General features: G+C 48.2%; 1 protein-coding gene across 2 annotated transcripts in view; it reads left to right on the forward strand.

Annotated features, from left to right (window-relative positions):
* The first annotated feature begins 412 nt into the window (after positions 1 to 412).
* Positions 413 to 14,644, forward strand: part of KAT2B (lysine acetyltransferase 2B) — a 112,925-nt gene continuing 98,693 nt past the window's right edge. Inside the window, exon 1 of one of the 2 annotated variants that reach the window (XM_047769082.1) lies at positions 413 to 1,054. In XM_047769082.1, the coding sequence (XP_047625038.1) occupies positions 752 to 1,054 (303 nt within the window). In that variant the 5' untranslated portion in view covers positions 413 to 751. The remainder of the gene's footprint in view (positions 1,055 to 14,644) is intronic. The other variant, XM_047769091.1, reaches the window with a different exon arrangement.

Genomic DNA, 14,644 nt, shown 5'->3' on the forward strand with positions numbered 1-14,644 from the left:
AGAAAAGGATTAGCACGGACGGGTACTTTTCAAAAATATTTTTTTTTTTTTTCCTCTGGCTCCCGCTAGGGTGGAGGAAGTTGTCTTCGTTCTGAGAAAGGGTGGAATAGTGGGAGGGACAAATGATGGGAGTCTCCCCCCCCCACCGCCCCCGGCGACCCCATCCTAGGCGGGGTCGGCTGGGTAAGGGGGACTGCTGAGATGGAGGCGGCCAGCAGGTGCCTGGGCTCCGGCCCCTACCCTCCTTCTCGTCCCCCCCACCCCCGGCTTGGCCTCGCCCCCTGGCGGGCGAGCGCCTGGTGCCAGGCGCCGGGTGGGGGGTGCACGCCCCGCGGGCAGCGGGAAGCTACCGGGGTGGGGGGAGTGCCTGGCCCGACCTTCCTCCGGAGCCAGCACCCGCCGCAGGCACCCCAGGAACATGTCCGCGGCCCGCGCGCGGAGCGGGGCCCCGGGGAGAAGAGCCAGGGGAGGGCGGGCGCAGTGGCGGCGGCGGCGGCCGTGGAGCCGCTAGTCCCCTCCCTCCGGGGGGAGCAGCTGCCGCCGCCACCACCACCGTCAGCGCGCGGGCCGCGGCCGGAGCGAGCCGGGCGGGCGGTGCGCGGGGGAGGGCGGGGGCGGGGAGGGGGGTGGGCGCAGGGGCGGGAGGGCGCGGGGGGAGGGTCTCGCGCTCCCGGCGACCAGAGCCCGAGAGAGAGACCCTGGCGGCGGCGGCGCCTGACACTCGGCGCCTCCTGCCGTGCTCCGGGGCGGCATGTCCGAGGCTGGCGGGGCCGGGCCGGGCGGCGGCGGGGCGGGGGCCGGGGCGGGGGCTGGGCTCGGGGCGCTACCCCCGCCGCCCCCCGCGCCGCCGCCTGCGCCCCCGCAGGGCTCCCCTTGCGCCGCCGCCGCCGGGGGCTCGGGTGCCTGCGGACCGGCGACGGCGGTGGCGGCGGCGGGCACAGCCGAGGGACCGGGAGGCGGCGGCTCGGCCCGGATCGCGGTGAAGAAGGCGCAACTGCGCTCCGCTCCGCGGGCCAAGAAACTGGAGAAACTCGGAGTGTACTCCGCCTGCAAGGTACGCGCTCCGCTCGGGGCCCGCCCGAGGAGCAGCGGCCAGGCCCGCAGGACCCCCACCCCCTCCCCTTCCCGCCCCCACCTCCCGCCTCCCGCCTGCGGCCGCTGCACCGCGGAAGTGCTGCTGTCGCCCGCGCCCAATTAGCAGCTTCTCGGACCAGAGTCCTGTCGGGAGGGAGAATTGATCTCAGCGACGGAGAGCCTTTCCTTCCTTCCATTTGGAAAGAGTTGCCGCTGCGTTCGCGCTCCTGGGCTGCCCTGGGGCTTTGTTGCTCTGTAGGAGCTCGCCGGAGGCGCCTTCCTGGGAGTGGAGCCGGGCTCACTGTGCGGCGAGCGCCCTAGGGCCAAAAAAACATCTTTGGGGATCTGAGCGTCCCCTCTCCGCCCTCCTTTCCCTGTGCTCCGTGGGGCGGAGCTGGGTGGAAGGAGTGTGGCTGGAGTGGGATCCCTGACTCCCAGCGCTTTGGGAGCTCGAAGGGGCGGAACGCGCAGGGTGGGAAGTTGGGTGCAGCCCGAGGCAGGGTCTTAGAGCTGCGGGCGCCCTCCGCGGACGGCAGAGGCGTTAAGGTGCGCGGTGACAGCCCCGTCATTATTGTATTATTACTTGTTTAGTTGAATCGCCAGCCTCTCGGGGTGTAAACAGGATTTGGCAAGGTGACAGCCCAGCGCGGCGGGCGCTACTGCTCAGTTTGAGAACGCGCGTTTCTCGCCATCCCGTTTCCATGCCAGCTCTGGGCACCCAGTCACCCCTGAGCTGCGGATCCAGATGTGGGCGCCGAGCTTCTGGAGTGGCGACATTGGCCGAGGCCGCGGGGCAGGCTGGCCCTGTGCTGTCAGCAGCGGCTTTGTTTTGACAGGGTGACAGCTGAGGGGGGCGGGGACTTGGCCTTGTCAGCTCCTGCGGCCTGTGGCCGAGGCGGGGAAGACACACACACACACCTCCCCTGTATTCCTCCCGCCTGCTGCAAAACGAGGTCCAGTTCCCAGATTCCAGATCTCCACAGCCTAGCTGCAGCGGGTCACGTCTGAATTTTGGTGAAAGATTATTAACCCTGTTAGAACCCCTCTCCCGGGTGTTGCTGCTTTTAGAGCTTCTCCACTGCAATGGAATGTCTGTACTTTCCCTTTTCCACGCCATTCACATCCTCCTGTACTTTGAACACCTGCTGTAGACCCTGCCCGGGCGTAATAAATCTTGGTTGAATGAATGTAGGCTCTAGCACCGGACTTCTCAAACTTTATTGTGTCTAGGAATCTTCTGCCGAGCTGATTAAATGCTGCTTCTGCATCGGTAGAACTGGGCTGGGGCTGAGAGGCTGCATTTCTGATAAACTCTCAGAAATATGATGAGTTGCTAGTCCACTGACCACACTCCAAGTAACAAGAGCCTAGTCAGATCTGGACATTATAGGATTAGTCTCTTTCGAATTTGGCCAAAAAAACTGAAACTGTCAAACAAGAACACCACATGGTTGGTATTTCTGAAGAAGGAATGCAAAAAAGATCAAGTGGGGAGTGTGCTTGTAAGAAAGGTGAAGGGCCATGTGCTGGTATGAAGGGCGTTACCCAAATTGGAACAAGGTGGGAAGAGTAGAGGTCTGAAGGAGGAACTGCACAGAGGTAAGTACAGGGTCAGTTGCTGGATGGACTAGGTGTTTAGCAGCCAGTGTGTGCTCATATAGGAATTGTGTCAGCTCCATGTTTCTGTCCTTACTTTTTATTGGGTTTCCATCATGCACACCTTTTCTCTTCTGCCTGCTGCTGCCTAAATGTCTGAAAACTTTCCTCAAGTTTTGATCTGGTGTAAAACCATGAGCATATGTGCCCTGCATTGAAATTCTTGATTCTTTTAAGTTTTCATGAGTGACCTTCTCTAAAGTTTGTGACTTGAGTGTTTCACCTTCACATTCATAACCAAACCTCTAGGAAGGGAAAACCTCTCTTATTAAAAAGTCTCTCTTCCTGCCTCTGGGGTACTCTGAAAGTGTCAATTTCTATTTGCTCGTTTATTCAGTAAGTGTTTGGAGGGGTCATAACTGGGTTCTAGGTGTTGTGCTAGATGCTGGGACTGTGACACCCAGAACCTGTCCTTCTGGAGCTACTGACCACCTGTGTTAGGAGCCTGGGGAGGTGGGCAGGCAGCCAGTTACAATGGAGTTCAAGAAATCTGCTCATGGGCTGGAGCACTGGTAAGGTAGTGATGGCTTCTTGGAGGAAGTGTCGGTGGGTGCAAAGGACTCTTAGCCGTTCAGGGTAGGGTGAGCTGAAGCTTCTTGTAGTGGAGAAACTGAAAGTGGTTATGAAAGCTTGGAGCTGGGCCAGCAGGAGCTAGAGTCCAATGGCTGGGGCCACCGGGTTGGTGGTGGTGGTGGGTGTGGCCAAGAGAGAATCCAGGAATCTTAGCATTATCTCTGATTTGCTTTTTATTTTTTCTAAACTGTGCTAGCCTCAGTGTGAGGAGGTGTAAGAGAGCAGAATCTGTGTGTCTTTCTCAGCTTGTCTCTACCCTTTATGTAAGAAAACCCCAAAGGACAGGTTCCCCTCCCTTTTGTCACTGACCAGGCCACTTGGCAGATTGGAGGGTACAGAGGTTAGGGAGTGGGGAGGGCTCTGGAAAGAGATGGGCTATTGAAAGAAAACAGGTCCCAGACCTGATGAAAGATCTGGCCTTTAAGCTTCACAAACGAAACAGAAAAAGGGGAGCTAGTACATAGCCAGGGTGGTATGCCACACCCCGGAGAGAAGAAAAAAAGAAACAAACAAACTTGTTTTGCAGGATCCAGAATAGAGTTCTTTAACTGTATTCTGGCAAGGGTTGCCCATGTAACGCAGCCAGAATGATCATTAAAACTGTAGATCTATGGACTTCCTGTGTGGCTCACAACAAAAATGTAGATCTGACCATGTTATGCCCCTACTAAGGACCCTACAAGGCCCTGCATGGTCTGGCCACTGCTATCTCTGGCCACTTTTCAGAACCTTGAATGCATGGTTCCCTTCTACCTCAGGGCCTTTGCACACACTTCACTAAAACTGAAAAGCTCCTCTTGCCTCACTTTCAAAATAACTCCCAGCTCTTCCTGCAAATCTCAGATTCTTTGCATTTCCTTTACAACCCTGCCCATCCTTCACATTATACATTTTCTGAACCCCTCTGTACTTACTTTTCCTTACTGGTGTTTTTATCATGATTTTTAATTATGTGATTATTTGATATATGTCTGTCACCCTGAATAGATTCTAAGTGATGGGGTTATTGACTGGATGTATGCAAGAGAAGAGAAGACTGAGGAAATAATTAACTGTTGGAAGAGTAGTAGTAAAATTTAGCCTGACCACTTCTTGAAATTAGGCAGAGAGGATTTTTTTCACATAGAGCATTGCCAGGTCTCTCAATGGACGTGCATAGCAATGGATTGTTAGTGTTACAAAGGAAGCCCCAAGCGAGTTGGGAGTAGCTCATAATCCACATCTCTTTGAATTAATTTATGTACTAAAATACCAAAGCCAGAGTTCCCGATGTGGCTCAGCGGGTTAAGAATCTGACTAGTACCCATAAGGATGTGGGTTTGACCCCTGGCCTTGCTCAGTGGATTAAGGATCTGGCATTTGCTACAAGCTGCGGTGTAGGTTGCATATGCAGCTTGGATCTGGAGTTGCTGTGGCTGTGGTGTAGGCCGGCTGCTGCAGCTCCAATTTGACCCCTAGCTTGGGAACTTCCATATGCCTTGGGTGTAGCCCTAAAAAGAAAAAAAAAAAAAAAGAAAACAAAATCCCAAAGCCATCAACTGACTCTTCCTAGTTAAATAGGCCATTTCTACATGAGGGAAGGCAGGAGAGGGTGGCCAAGAGCCTGTGCTTCCTAGTACATACAAGCTGAGGTCACATTTCAGGTCCAGCTCTGTGACCTTGAACAAGGACTTTACCTCCACCTCCATTTCCTTGCCTGTAAAATAGGAATAATAAACCCCTCCTCATGGTGTAACAGTGAGGATTTTATATTTTATTTATTTTTAATTTTTTTCTTATATCTAGGATTTTATTTTTTATTTTTTGCTTTTTAGGGCCGCACATGTGACATATGGAGGTTCCCAGGCTAGGGGTCTAATCAGAGCTGTAGCTGCTGGCCTGCACCAGAGCCACAGCAATGCCAGATCCAAGCTGCATCTGTGACCTACACCACAGCTTATGGCAACGCCAGGTCCTTAACCCACTGAGCGAGCCCAGGGGTTGGATCCTCAACCTCATGGTTCCTAGTCGGATTCGATTCTACTTTGCCACAGTGGAAACTCCAGAGTGAAGATTTTAAATGAGCTCCTGTGTATGTCTAGTCCACAGTATGTCCTCTCAGCAGCTCAGAGTAGGGGCTACACTGTAAACTTGGGAGTCAGGAAAGAATGTGGGGCTTAGTCTCCCATCCCAGTGCTGCCACTTGTGTGATCTTGGATACAAGTCACTTAGTTTCCCTCTGAGCCTTGATAGCAATCAAGGCTTCATCTCTAAGATAGCCTTGGAGTTCAAAGAGAGAAGATCCCCCTGAGTTCCTGGAACCTAAAAATGATGAGTTAACACTAGCAAAACAAAATTGCCTGATGCTGTTGGAGGCAGGAGCTGCAAAGCATTCATGGAGAACCCTGCTGCTTCAGTTCTGGGCTGAGTGCCATACTTAGGGACTGATACGGGCACAGGACCATGAAATGAGTCTTCATTTAGAAAAAAATGTTTTTCGATGTTTTGGGTCTTTTTGGCTGCCCCCATGACCTCTGGAAATTCCCGAACCCTCACCACAGTAATGACAACCCCTATCTCTAACCCACTAAGCCACCAGGGAACTCCCCCAAAATAATGGTGTACAATCTTTAGGTGACACTGGCTATAGAATATGCGGGGAGCAGAGGCAGAGGTGCCATCATAAGAGAAAAAGTGACCTGGTGAATGGGACACTGGAATCAGCCTTAAAGTTAGAAAGGGTCTTGAGTGCCTACTTGCCAATCATTCCTCCAGAGAGCAAACTTCTGCTGCTGCCATCGTCTAGAGCAGTGGCTCTTACCCAGGAGTTCTTCCCCCATCCCCCCACCCCCAGGGGATATTTGGCAATGTCTGGAGACATTTTTGGTCATTGTACCTGGGGAGGGATGTACTGGCAACTCATGAATAGAGGCCAGAGATGTTGCTAAACACCCCACAATGCACAGGACACTCCCCCACCCCCAACCACAAAGAATGATTTGGCCACCTGATGACTAATTGTGCCAAAGCTGAGAAACTCTGCTTTACAGGAAAATTAGCTTGCTCCATAATCACCATAAATATATTTGCAGTATAGGGAAAAAGGTGTGCTTTTAATGTTAATTTTAATAACACTCAAAACCTGAAAAATCTTACTTTGTGAATCATGGGCACATTTTAAAAATCTTCATTGTGGTATAATTTATAGATCATGAAACTCACTAACATTGTTAATGTGCAATCAGATGCCTTTGAATGTATTCCTCAGTACAGTTCTTTTTTTTTGGCTGGACTTGCAGCCTATGGAAATTCCAGGGATCAAACTAACACCACAGCAGTGACAGTGCCAGGTCCTTAACCCACTGAGCTACCAGGGAACTCACACAGTTCAATTTTAGAGCTTCCACCCCCGCAAAGTCTGTCATTTCCCTTCCACCCCACTCCCACCATGGACACCTTTTAAAAGTGATATTTTGTATTAATTGATTGTTGGTTTTCAAATAGAAACCCATCTAAAAGTATATTTTTGGAGACTCTTCAGATAAGCAGTATTGGATAGATACAATTTAAAAAAAAGTTAACCTCTAGCCACATAAATCTATTGCATACAATTATTTCAATTATTTCACATGTGGTAACCTCTCTAAAAGGTGGTATCATGAAGCCAAGCACACAGGAAAAATGTTTCATTTGGCAGGCAGAATACAAAGGAGCCTGAGAAAGATGACCAAATTTAATTGTTTCCTCCTAAACTTTCAGGGAGATGGAAATTTAAGCCTGCAAAGCCTTCAGATTGCAGTTTGCAGCTTTATGTAACTGAGAAAAGTAGTTTATAGGGCAAAACAGTACCAAATCTGCTGAGGGCTGTTTTGTTTTAGGAAGCTTGTTCTTGCAAAGAACATTTTGTGATACACTATTTTTTGTTTGTTTTTTAAATCATTCAGTAGATCTAAATCTAGTTATCCATCCACATTGGTGTCTGTTTAATTCTGTAAATCCACAGATCTGACCCGTCATAGGGAATTTTACCCGTTGAGGGTAAAATACACAGTTTCATACCAGCTACCTTGGAACGATCAGAACATCTGCTTCTCAGATGAAAGATCTTGATACTCAGTGCATTGCCAATAAAACTTAGATTTCCAAGGCTCAGTGGCTTCGGATGGAGTTTGTTGGTTTCTCCATGAGAGGAAGATAGCTATTTAGGAACAGTTGTCCGTGGTTTTCTACCTTTGATGGTTTCCTACTTCTAATCTGATTCTAACACCACAGCATCTGTGGCAGAATGGCAGGTGTGCCAACCACCTGGCTACCTGGCGAAAACCTGGAGGATCATAACCACCCCCACAACCCGGTGCCCCTTAACTGCCTGTCTTGCAGTTTCCTCATTGGTGAAGTGGGAGGCGAGGTGCCATCTCATCCACTTACCGTGAAGATGAAATCGTCTAGCATCTGGGAGAGTTCTTAGCACTCAGGCATTCCACAGATGTCTATTTTATTTTCAAAAGTTTTCCATTGGAATCAGCAGTTTTGTTGCTAGGGTTTTCCCACTAGGGTTCATCCGACTCTTCTATGTGGGGTAAGAGAAAGGGGAGGAAGGTCATTTTACCAGCGGGGCACAGAGACCCAAAGAGGCTCAGCATCTTTCTCCGGCTGCCTCGGTGGCCCTGGGGGAGCTGCGCACAGAGATGCCCTTGTGCCTCCTTTCCCAGACGTCCTCAGGGAGCGGAGGGGATGCTGTTCTTTCAAAGGGTTTACTGAGGGGATGTCATTTGTGTCAGGCCTTCGTCTGCTCCCATTTGATGTTTATTGTACTCCTATTGAGAGGTCTGTTCAAAGGCTTTTCTAGTTCATTGAAACTGTGCAGGCCATAAAGCAAACAAAATAAGCGTCCTTTATGACTAGCCCAGGGCAGACAGATGCATGCCCTTGATTGTTTTAAAGCTGACAATCAAGAAGGGTCACTGGGCTGGCCCAGTAGAGTTCCCTGTTGAAGGAAGATGAAAGAGAGACCTACTCAGGCTGTTGAAGGTGCTAGATGTGCCAGAGAGGTAAGGAATTGGCCATCCTGGATGTTTCGAAGTCCCAGAATAGCTCTATATAAGACTGTACACATAAGCAGTATTTCAGCACAGTCCAGAGGAAAGTTTTTTTTTTTTTTTTAACTTTTATCATGCAGACAGTAAAGTGCTCAAATCATCAGTATGTCTGGTGATTTGGGGGAATTTTTACATACTCACGCATCTATGCAACTGTGGCCCAGAAAGAGCTGTAGAGCATTTCCAGCACCTCAGAGGCCCTCCTTTGTCCCCTCCCTACCTCTGGTAACCCTTATTCTGATTTTTATGACCAGAGATTAGTTTTGCCTCTCTTAAACATCATATCACATGGCATGAACTCCTTTGCCTCTGGCTTTTGTCATTCCACATGGTATCTGCATGCTGCATGCTGCATGGGTGTTGTTGCATATAGCCCTGATTTAAGCTGAAAAACAAATGAAGAACTGTTAACCATTCGTAGAGTGGAAGTCACTGGATGTGGACAGCTTCCTAAGATGAATTTTATTATTTTTATTTTTATTATTTTTTTTTTAGGCTGCAGCTTATGGAAGTTCCCAGGCTAGGGGTCAAATCAGAGCTACACCATAGCCACACCAGATCTGAGCTGTGTCTGTTACCTACACCACAGCTCATGGCAACACCAGATCCTTAACCCACTGAACGAGGCCAGGGATCGACCCTGCATCCTCATGGATACTAATCTGATTTATTACCACTGAGTCACAATAGGAACTCCCCATGATGAATTTTAATTAGGCTTTTGAAAGGAAAGCTGTGAATTTGCTCTTTGGGTACCCTGGGAAGAACCCACGAAGACAGGAATGTGGACAGGAAATCCAGGAGGTGGTAGAGAAGGATGGGATGGGAGGAGAGTCAGAGTGTTGGGGGCCTGTGATGTCACAGCTGCGAAATGCCTAGCCTGAAGAGTTCCTTCTCCCTTGGAGTCTGTCTTGATGAGCCCTTACTGGTAAATAGCCTGCTAAGTCCTGCTGTCACTCTTCCTTGGTTCTGGAGGATGGCTAGGGTTGTACACTGTGTCCTGTAAACCATGCAAAGCCATAGATGTTGGGTATTGTGGCGGGGTTCCTAGAAGCTGGCTGGAGCCCACTCCATAAAGCTCCAGCAGTCACTGACAACCTCTGTTATTGGCCTAGGGGATGGAGATGTAGGGCTGAGAATGTTCCTTCTGGTTCATCCCCACACAATCTCCAGAGCTGCGTGCCAAGGCCACTAAGGACCACTTTCTCCCCAGGAGTGGCAGTGAGGAACAGCCTACAGTTTTTGCACAGCAACTTTATCTTGAAAACTTGTATTAAATACAGATAAGCTTACTATTCAGTAGAATCACATGGATCACCCACTTATAAAACAATCTTTTCTGTGATCGATACTGTTGACAGGATTTTCACCTTTTTCACTTGTGTGTGCATGTACGCAGAGGTGTTCCCAGGCCATTTATTTATCCATTCAATATCTGTTTCCATGGGCTGCCTTAGAAGATTTCTGCTCAAGGAGATCCTGCCCAGACTTTGTGTGACAATTCCTCACCTAGTTTATAACTGAGGTGGAATTGTGTCCTTTGTTATGTTGATTTGCTTCCATCTCTGGCATCTGACTGATATACTGGTACCCCTTGCTTGCATGTTTTTCTTCCCCAGGTGTTGGTGTGGCTTGTTGTCAAAACTTATTTGGTTCCCTTTTTTTCTTTTTCGGCCACACCCAAGGTGTATGGAAATTTCTGGGCCAGGGATCAAACCCGTACCATGGTTGTGACCTGTACCCCAGCTTTGGGAAAGCTGGATCCTTAACCTGTTGCACTGCATAGAAACTTCCTCAGATCTGTTTTCAAATGCCAGCTTCTCAGAGAACCCTTCTGACCTCCCCCCCCCACCACCCCCCGTTTTAGAGTAGCAGGAATTCTTCACTCTATAATCTTACTTTGTTTGCTTTCCTTTACTGCATTTATCAATACTTGGAAATAATATATCCTATGACTCTGTTATAAAAATGTATTTTGGAGTTCCCGTTGTGGCTCAGCAGTTAATGAACCCGACTAACGTCCACAAGGACACGGTTTCCATCCCTGGCCTAGTTGCAGATGCAGCTCGGATCCCGCGTTGCTGTGGCTCTGGTGTAGGCCAGTGGCTATAGCTCTGAAGAGACCCCTAGCCTGGGAACCTCCATGTGCTGTGGGTACGGCCCTGAAAGGCAAAAAGGCAAAAAAATATGTATATATATATATATTTATGTATTTTGAATAATTTCTTGTCTGTTTCCTTTATGACAATAGAAGTTCTGTAAAGCAAGGACTTTTTTAGATATAATTTTTATTTCATATTGGAAGAAAGTTGATGTACAATGTTGTGCCAGTTTCAGTTGTTCAGCAAAGTGATTCCATTATATGTATGTACATATCCATTCTTTTTCAGATTTTTTTTTGGGGGGGGGGTCTTTTTGCCTTTTAGGGATGCATTTTCGGCATATGAAGGTTCCCAGGCTAGGGGTCCATTTGAAGCTGTAGCCGCTGGCCTACACCACAGCCACAGCAACATGGGATCCGAGCCATGTTTGTGACCCACACCACAGCTCACGGCAATGCCAGATCCTTAGCCCACTGATCAAACCACACATCCTCATGGATGCTTGTTGGGTTCGTTAACCGCTGAGTCATGACGGGAACTCCTTTTTTCAGATTCTTTACCCATATAGGTTATTATAGAATATTGAATAGAGTTCCCTGTGCTATACAGTATGCCCTTGATTCTGTTTTGTATAGTAGTGTGTGTATATTAATTCCAAACTCCTACTAATTTATCCCACTTCCTCCCCTTCCCCCTTTCAGCAACCACAAGTCTGTTTTCTATGACTGTGAGTCTGTTTCTGTTTTGTAGATAGATTCATTTGTGCCATATTTTAGAGTCCACATGCAAGTGATATCATATATTCGTCTTTCTCTGTCTGACTGACTTTACTTAGTATGATAATCTCTAGGTCCATCCATGTTGCTGCAAACGGCATATTTCATTCTTTTTTAAGGCTGAGTATTCCATTGTATGTATGTACCACATCTTCTTTATCCTTTTCTCCATTGATGAACAATTAGGTTGCTTTCATGGCTTGACTATTGTGAATAGGAAGCAAGGACTTTGGTTCATTGCATATCCCAGGCCCACACATACCATGTACATAGTAGGTATTCAATACATATTTGATGACTAAATGGGCAGCTTCATATTCACAGGCTTTGTGAGGTTGCAGGAGAGGGAATTTTGTTTTAAACACAAGGAAACTGGAGTCCAGAGAGGTTTAGTAACTTGCCGTGTGGTCAACAGCAGGGCAGCCCCACGCTGAGGCTGGAATAGCATCTCTTGACTCTTGGCTCACGGAGACCTGATGACACATGGGACCATTTGATGGCTTGAACTTCTGATCAGGACAGAGCAGGGAGAAATTACACCCACTTTTAATCCTCCTCTGAGTAAATGATGTGAACTTCTCTGACCCCCATTTCCTCGTCTGCAAATTAAAATTCTCAGAAGGGGATTGATTTTGAGTATGCAAAGACAAGCAGGTTAAAAACCCTGGAGGGGAAAAAGGCCCTACCATATATTCTAAAAGTCTAAATTATGTTAGTGAACTAGGAAAAAAAAAATCTATCTCCTACAAGATATGTTTTCTAACTACTACTTATATTTTTTGTTGTTTTGCTGTTCACTTAAACTAAAGGCTACAATGGGCTCTCTTTAATTTGTTCTTCTGTTGCCAGAGGTCCAGATCCAGGGCTTATTATTTTTTTAATCAGGAGACAAATGCATTTCTTTTGGAAAAAAGTGGGAATGCCGTCTTTCATGATCCACTTGGAATGACAAACCACCTGATCTTAGGTGGGGGCTTTCAGTAATCTCTTCCATGACCTGAGGACAAGACATTTGGGGATATTTCCATGAACTCTGCCCCCTCCTAATCTGCCCCATCCGTGGCCTGCTCTGGGCTTGCTTAGCCTTCTCCGAGGCTTCTGCAGTACACAGGAGATTCCAGAAGTACAAAGATGAGACCTGACTAATATCCTAGTGACTGATGGCGGCAGCTCCAGTTTGCATCCCCTCTAACAAGCTGGTGTTGAAACTGGCTGGCAGAAGGCCAGGGAAGCCAAGGTCAGCTTACTTTGGAATAGCGAAGTGAGTCATGTAAGCCAGGCTTTGCACATACCCATGGCACCACCTAACTCACCCACCTCCCAGGGAACACGTCCACAAATACTGGTTAGGTACCTGTGCCCAGCTCTGTCCTGGGTGTGCTGTGAGTGACTAAAGGACGTGCAATCCATAAGGAACCCCTCATTCTGCTGGGTGACAGACATGAAGGGAAAGAAAAATGGAAGTGAAGAGTCAGGTGTGAAGTCCGTGCAAGAAGAAAGTGTCACGAGCTGCGGTGGGTGGGAGTGGAGGTGCAGTGAACAGAGTAAAGCAAAGCGGAGAAGTAAAGCTGAGAGGAGCACGGCATCAGAGTGATTTAGAACATGGACCTGGGCCCCAGGTGGCCTGGGTTTGAATCCTGATGTCCTGCTTTCTTGCCATGAGGCCCTGGGGAGATGGCATAGCCATTGTCAGCCTCAGATTTCGTAGCTGTAAAGTGGAGAGCATGATATTGTCAACTTTGCCCATTCATCCGACAAATTGTTAGTGAATGTGCCAGGCAATGATTTAGATGCTGGGGAGACCGTGACAGATGGGGCTTCACTCTTGTGGAGCTCACTTTCTGGTAGCAGAAGCAGACAGTAAACAAGAAAATAACAGAAAGTGGTAAGTGCCCCACACATTAGAGAACGAAGACAGATGTAAATGAGGATGCCTGGGGAGTTCCTTCAGATATGTGCCTGGAAGTTTCTGTCTGCAGAGGGGAAACTTTCTGGGCATGAATGGTGACAGGAAGCCAGTTACGTGTGGGGTGCAAGGGCAGAGGGAGGTGCAGAGACCCTGGGGCCAGAAAGGGCTTGGCAGGCTCAAGGGCAGCCAGGAGACCACTGTGGCTGAATGGTGGGCAGAGGGGTGAGCGTAGATGGGGCCAGATTGCCAGAGTATAATTTTCACACAGTAAAATGATCTGATCTCCACTTCCATGCAGTTTCAACAAATGCACATCAAGACCCAGAACATTTCCATCATGCTAGGAAGTCCCCTCCTGGTCCTTGTCCTTCAGATCCTTCCCCACTAGAAGCAACCATTGATCTACTTTGTGTCACCACACTTAGTTTTGATAGTCTAGAATTTCTTATAAATGATACCACATAGCACACATTGATCTTTCTCCATTCCACTTAGCATTTTTGGGATTCATCCATGTTGTTTCATACTTCAGTAGTTAATTTCTTATTGGTGAGAAATATGCCACTATATGGATGTACTACAGTTTCTCTCTCTACCTGTTGATGGATGTCTGAGCTCTCTCCAATAGATTCAGAGAAGACCTGCATTTCCAAGCATCCCCTTTGGCTGCTCTGAAAGGAATAAAGTATACCACAGAAAGAGTAGAAAAAGAGGGCCAGGTGAAGTTATTGCAGTCTAGATATAACAGGATGGTGGCTTGGCTGGACGTGGGAGCAGTGGAGGGGTGAGATGAAATAGTTTGGGGCTATATTATGAATGTAGAGACAACAAGATTTGATTTGATTTTGACGAAAAGACAGAAATGAATGTAATGTCTAGGTAGCTGACCTGAGCAGCTGAAAGGATGGTGGTTCCATTTGCCAAGATGCAAGACCATGGGAGAAGCATTTTTCACCAATGTGTTAAGTTAGGTGTGTCTCTTAGTCAAGTGCTGTTGTCGTTTTAATTTACCTGATAGGCTGGATTTATACATTTCATTATTTATTTATTTGGCCTTGCCCTTGGCAAGTTCCTGGGCCAGAGATTAAACCTGCACCACAGCAGTGACCTGAGCCACAGCAGTGACAATGCCATACCTTACCTGATAGGCCACCAAGGAACTCTAGTCAAGTGTTGTCCTTTTTTTTTCTTTTTAGGGCTACACCCACAGCATATGTAAGTTCTCAAGCTAGGGGTTGAATCAGGAGCTGCAACCTCCAGCCAACACCACAGCCACAGCGAAGCCAGATCTGAGCTGCATCTGTAACCTGTGCCTCAGCTTGTGACAATGCCTTAACCCACTGAGCTAGGCCAGGGATCAAGCCCTCAATCGAGTAAACGGAAATAGTGGGAAATATGATCCCCTGGGTAAAGAAGAAAACAGTTGATGGAAGGTCTTGAATGTCAGGTAGAAAAATTTGGACTGAGTCCATTTAC

This window comes from Phacochoerus africanus, chromosome 1, assembly GCF_016906955.1.
Source record: "Phacochoerus africanus isolate WHEZ1 chromosome 1, ROS_Pafr_v1, whole genome shotgun sequence".
NCBI lineage: Eukaryota > Metazoa > Chordata > Mammalia > Artiodactyla > Suidae > Phacochoerus > Phacochoerus africanus.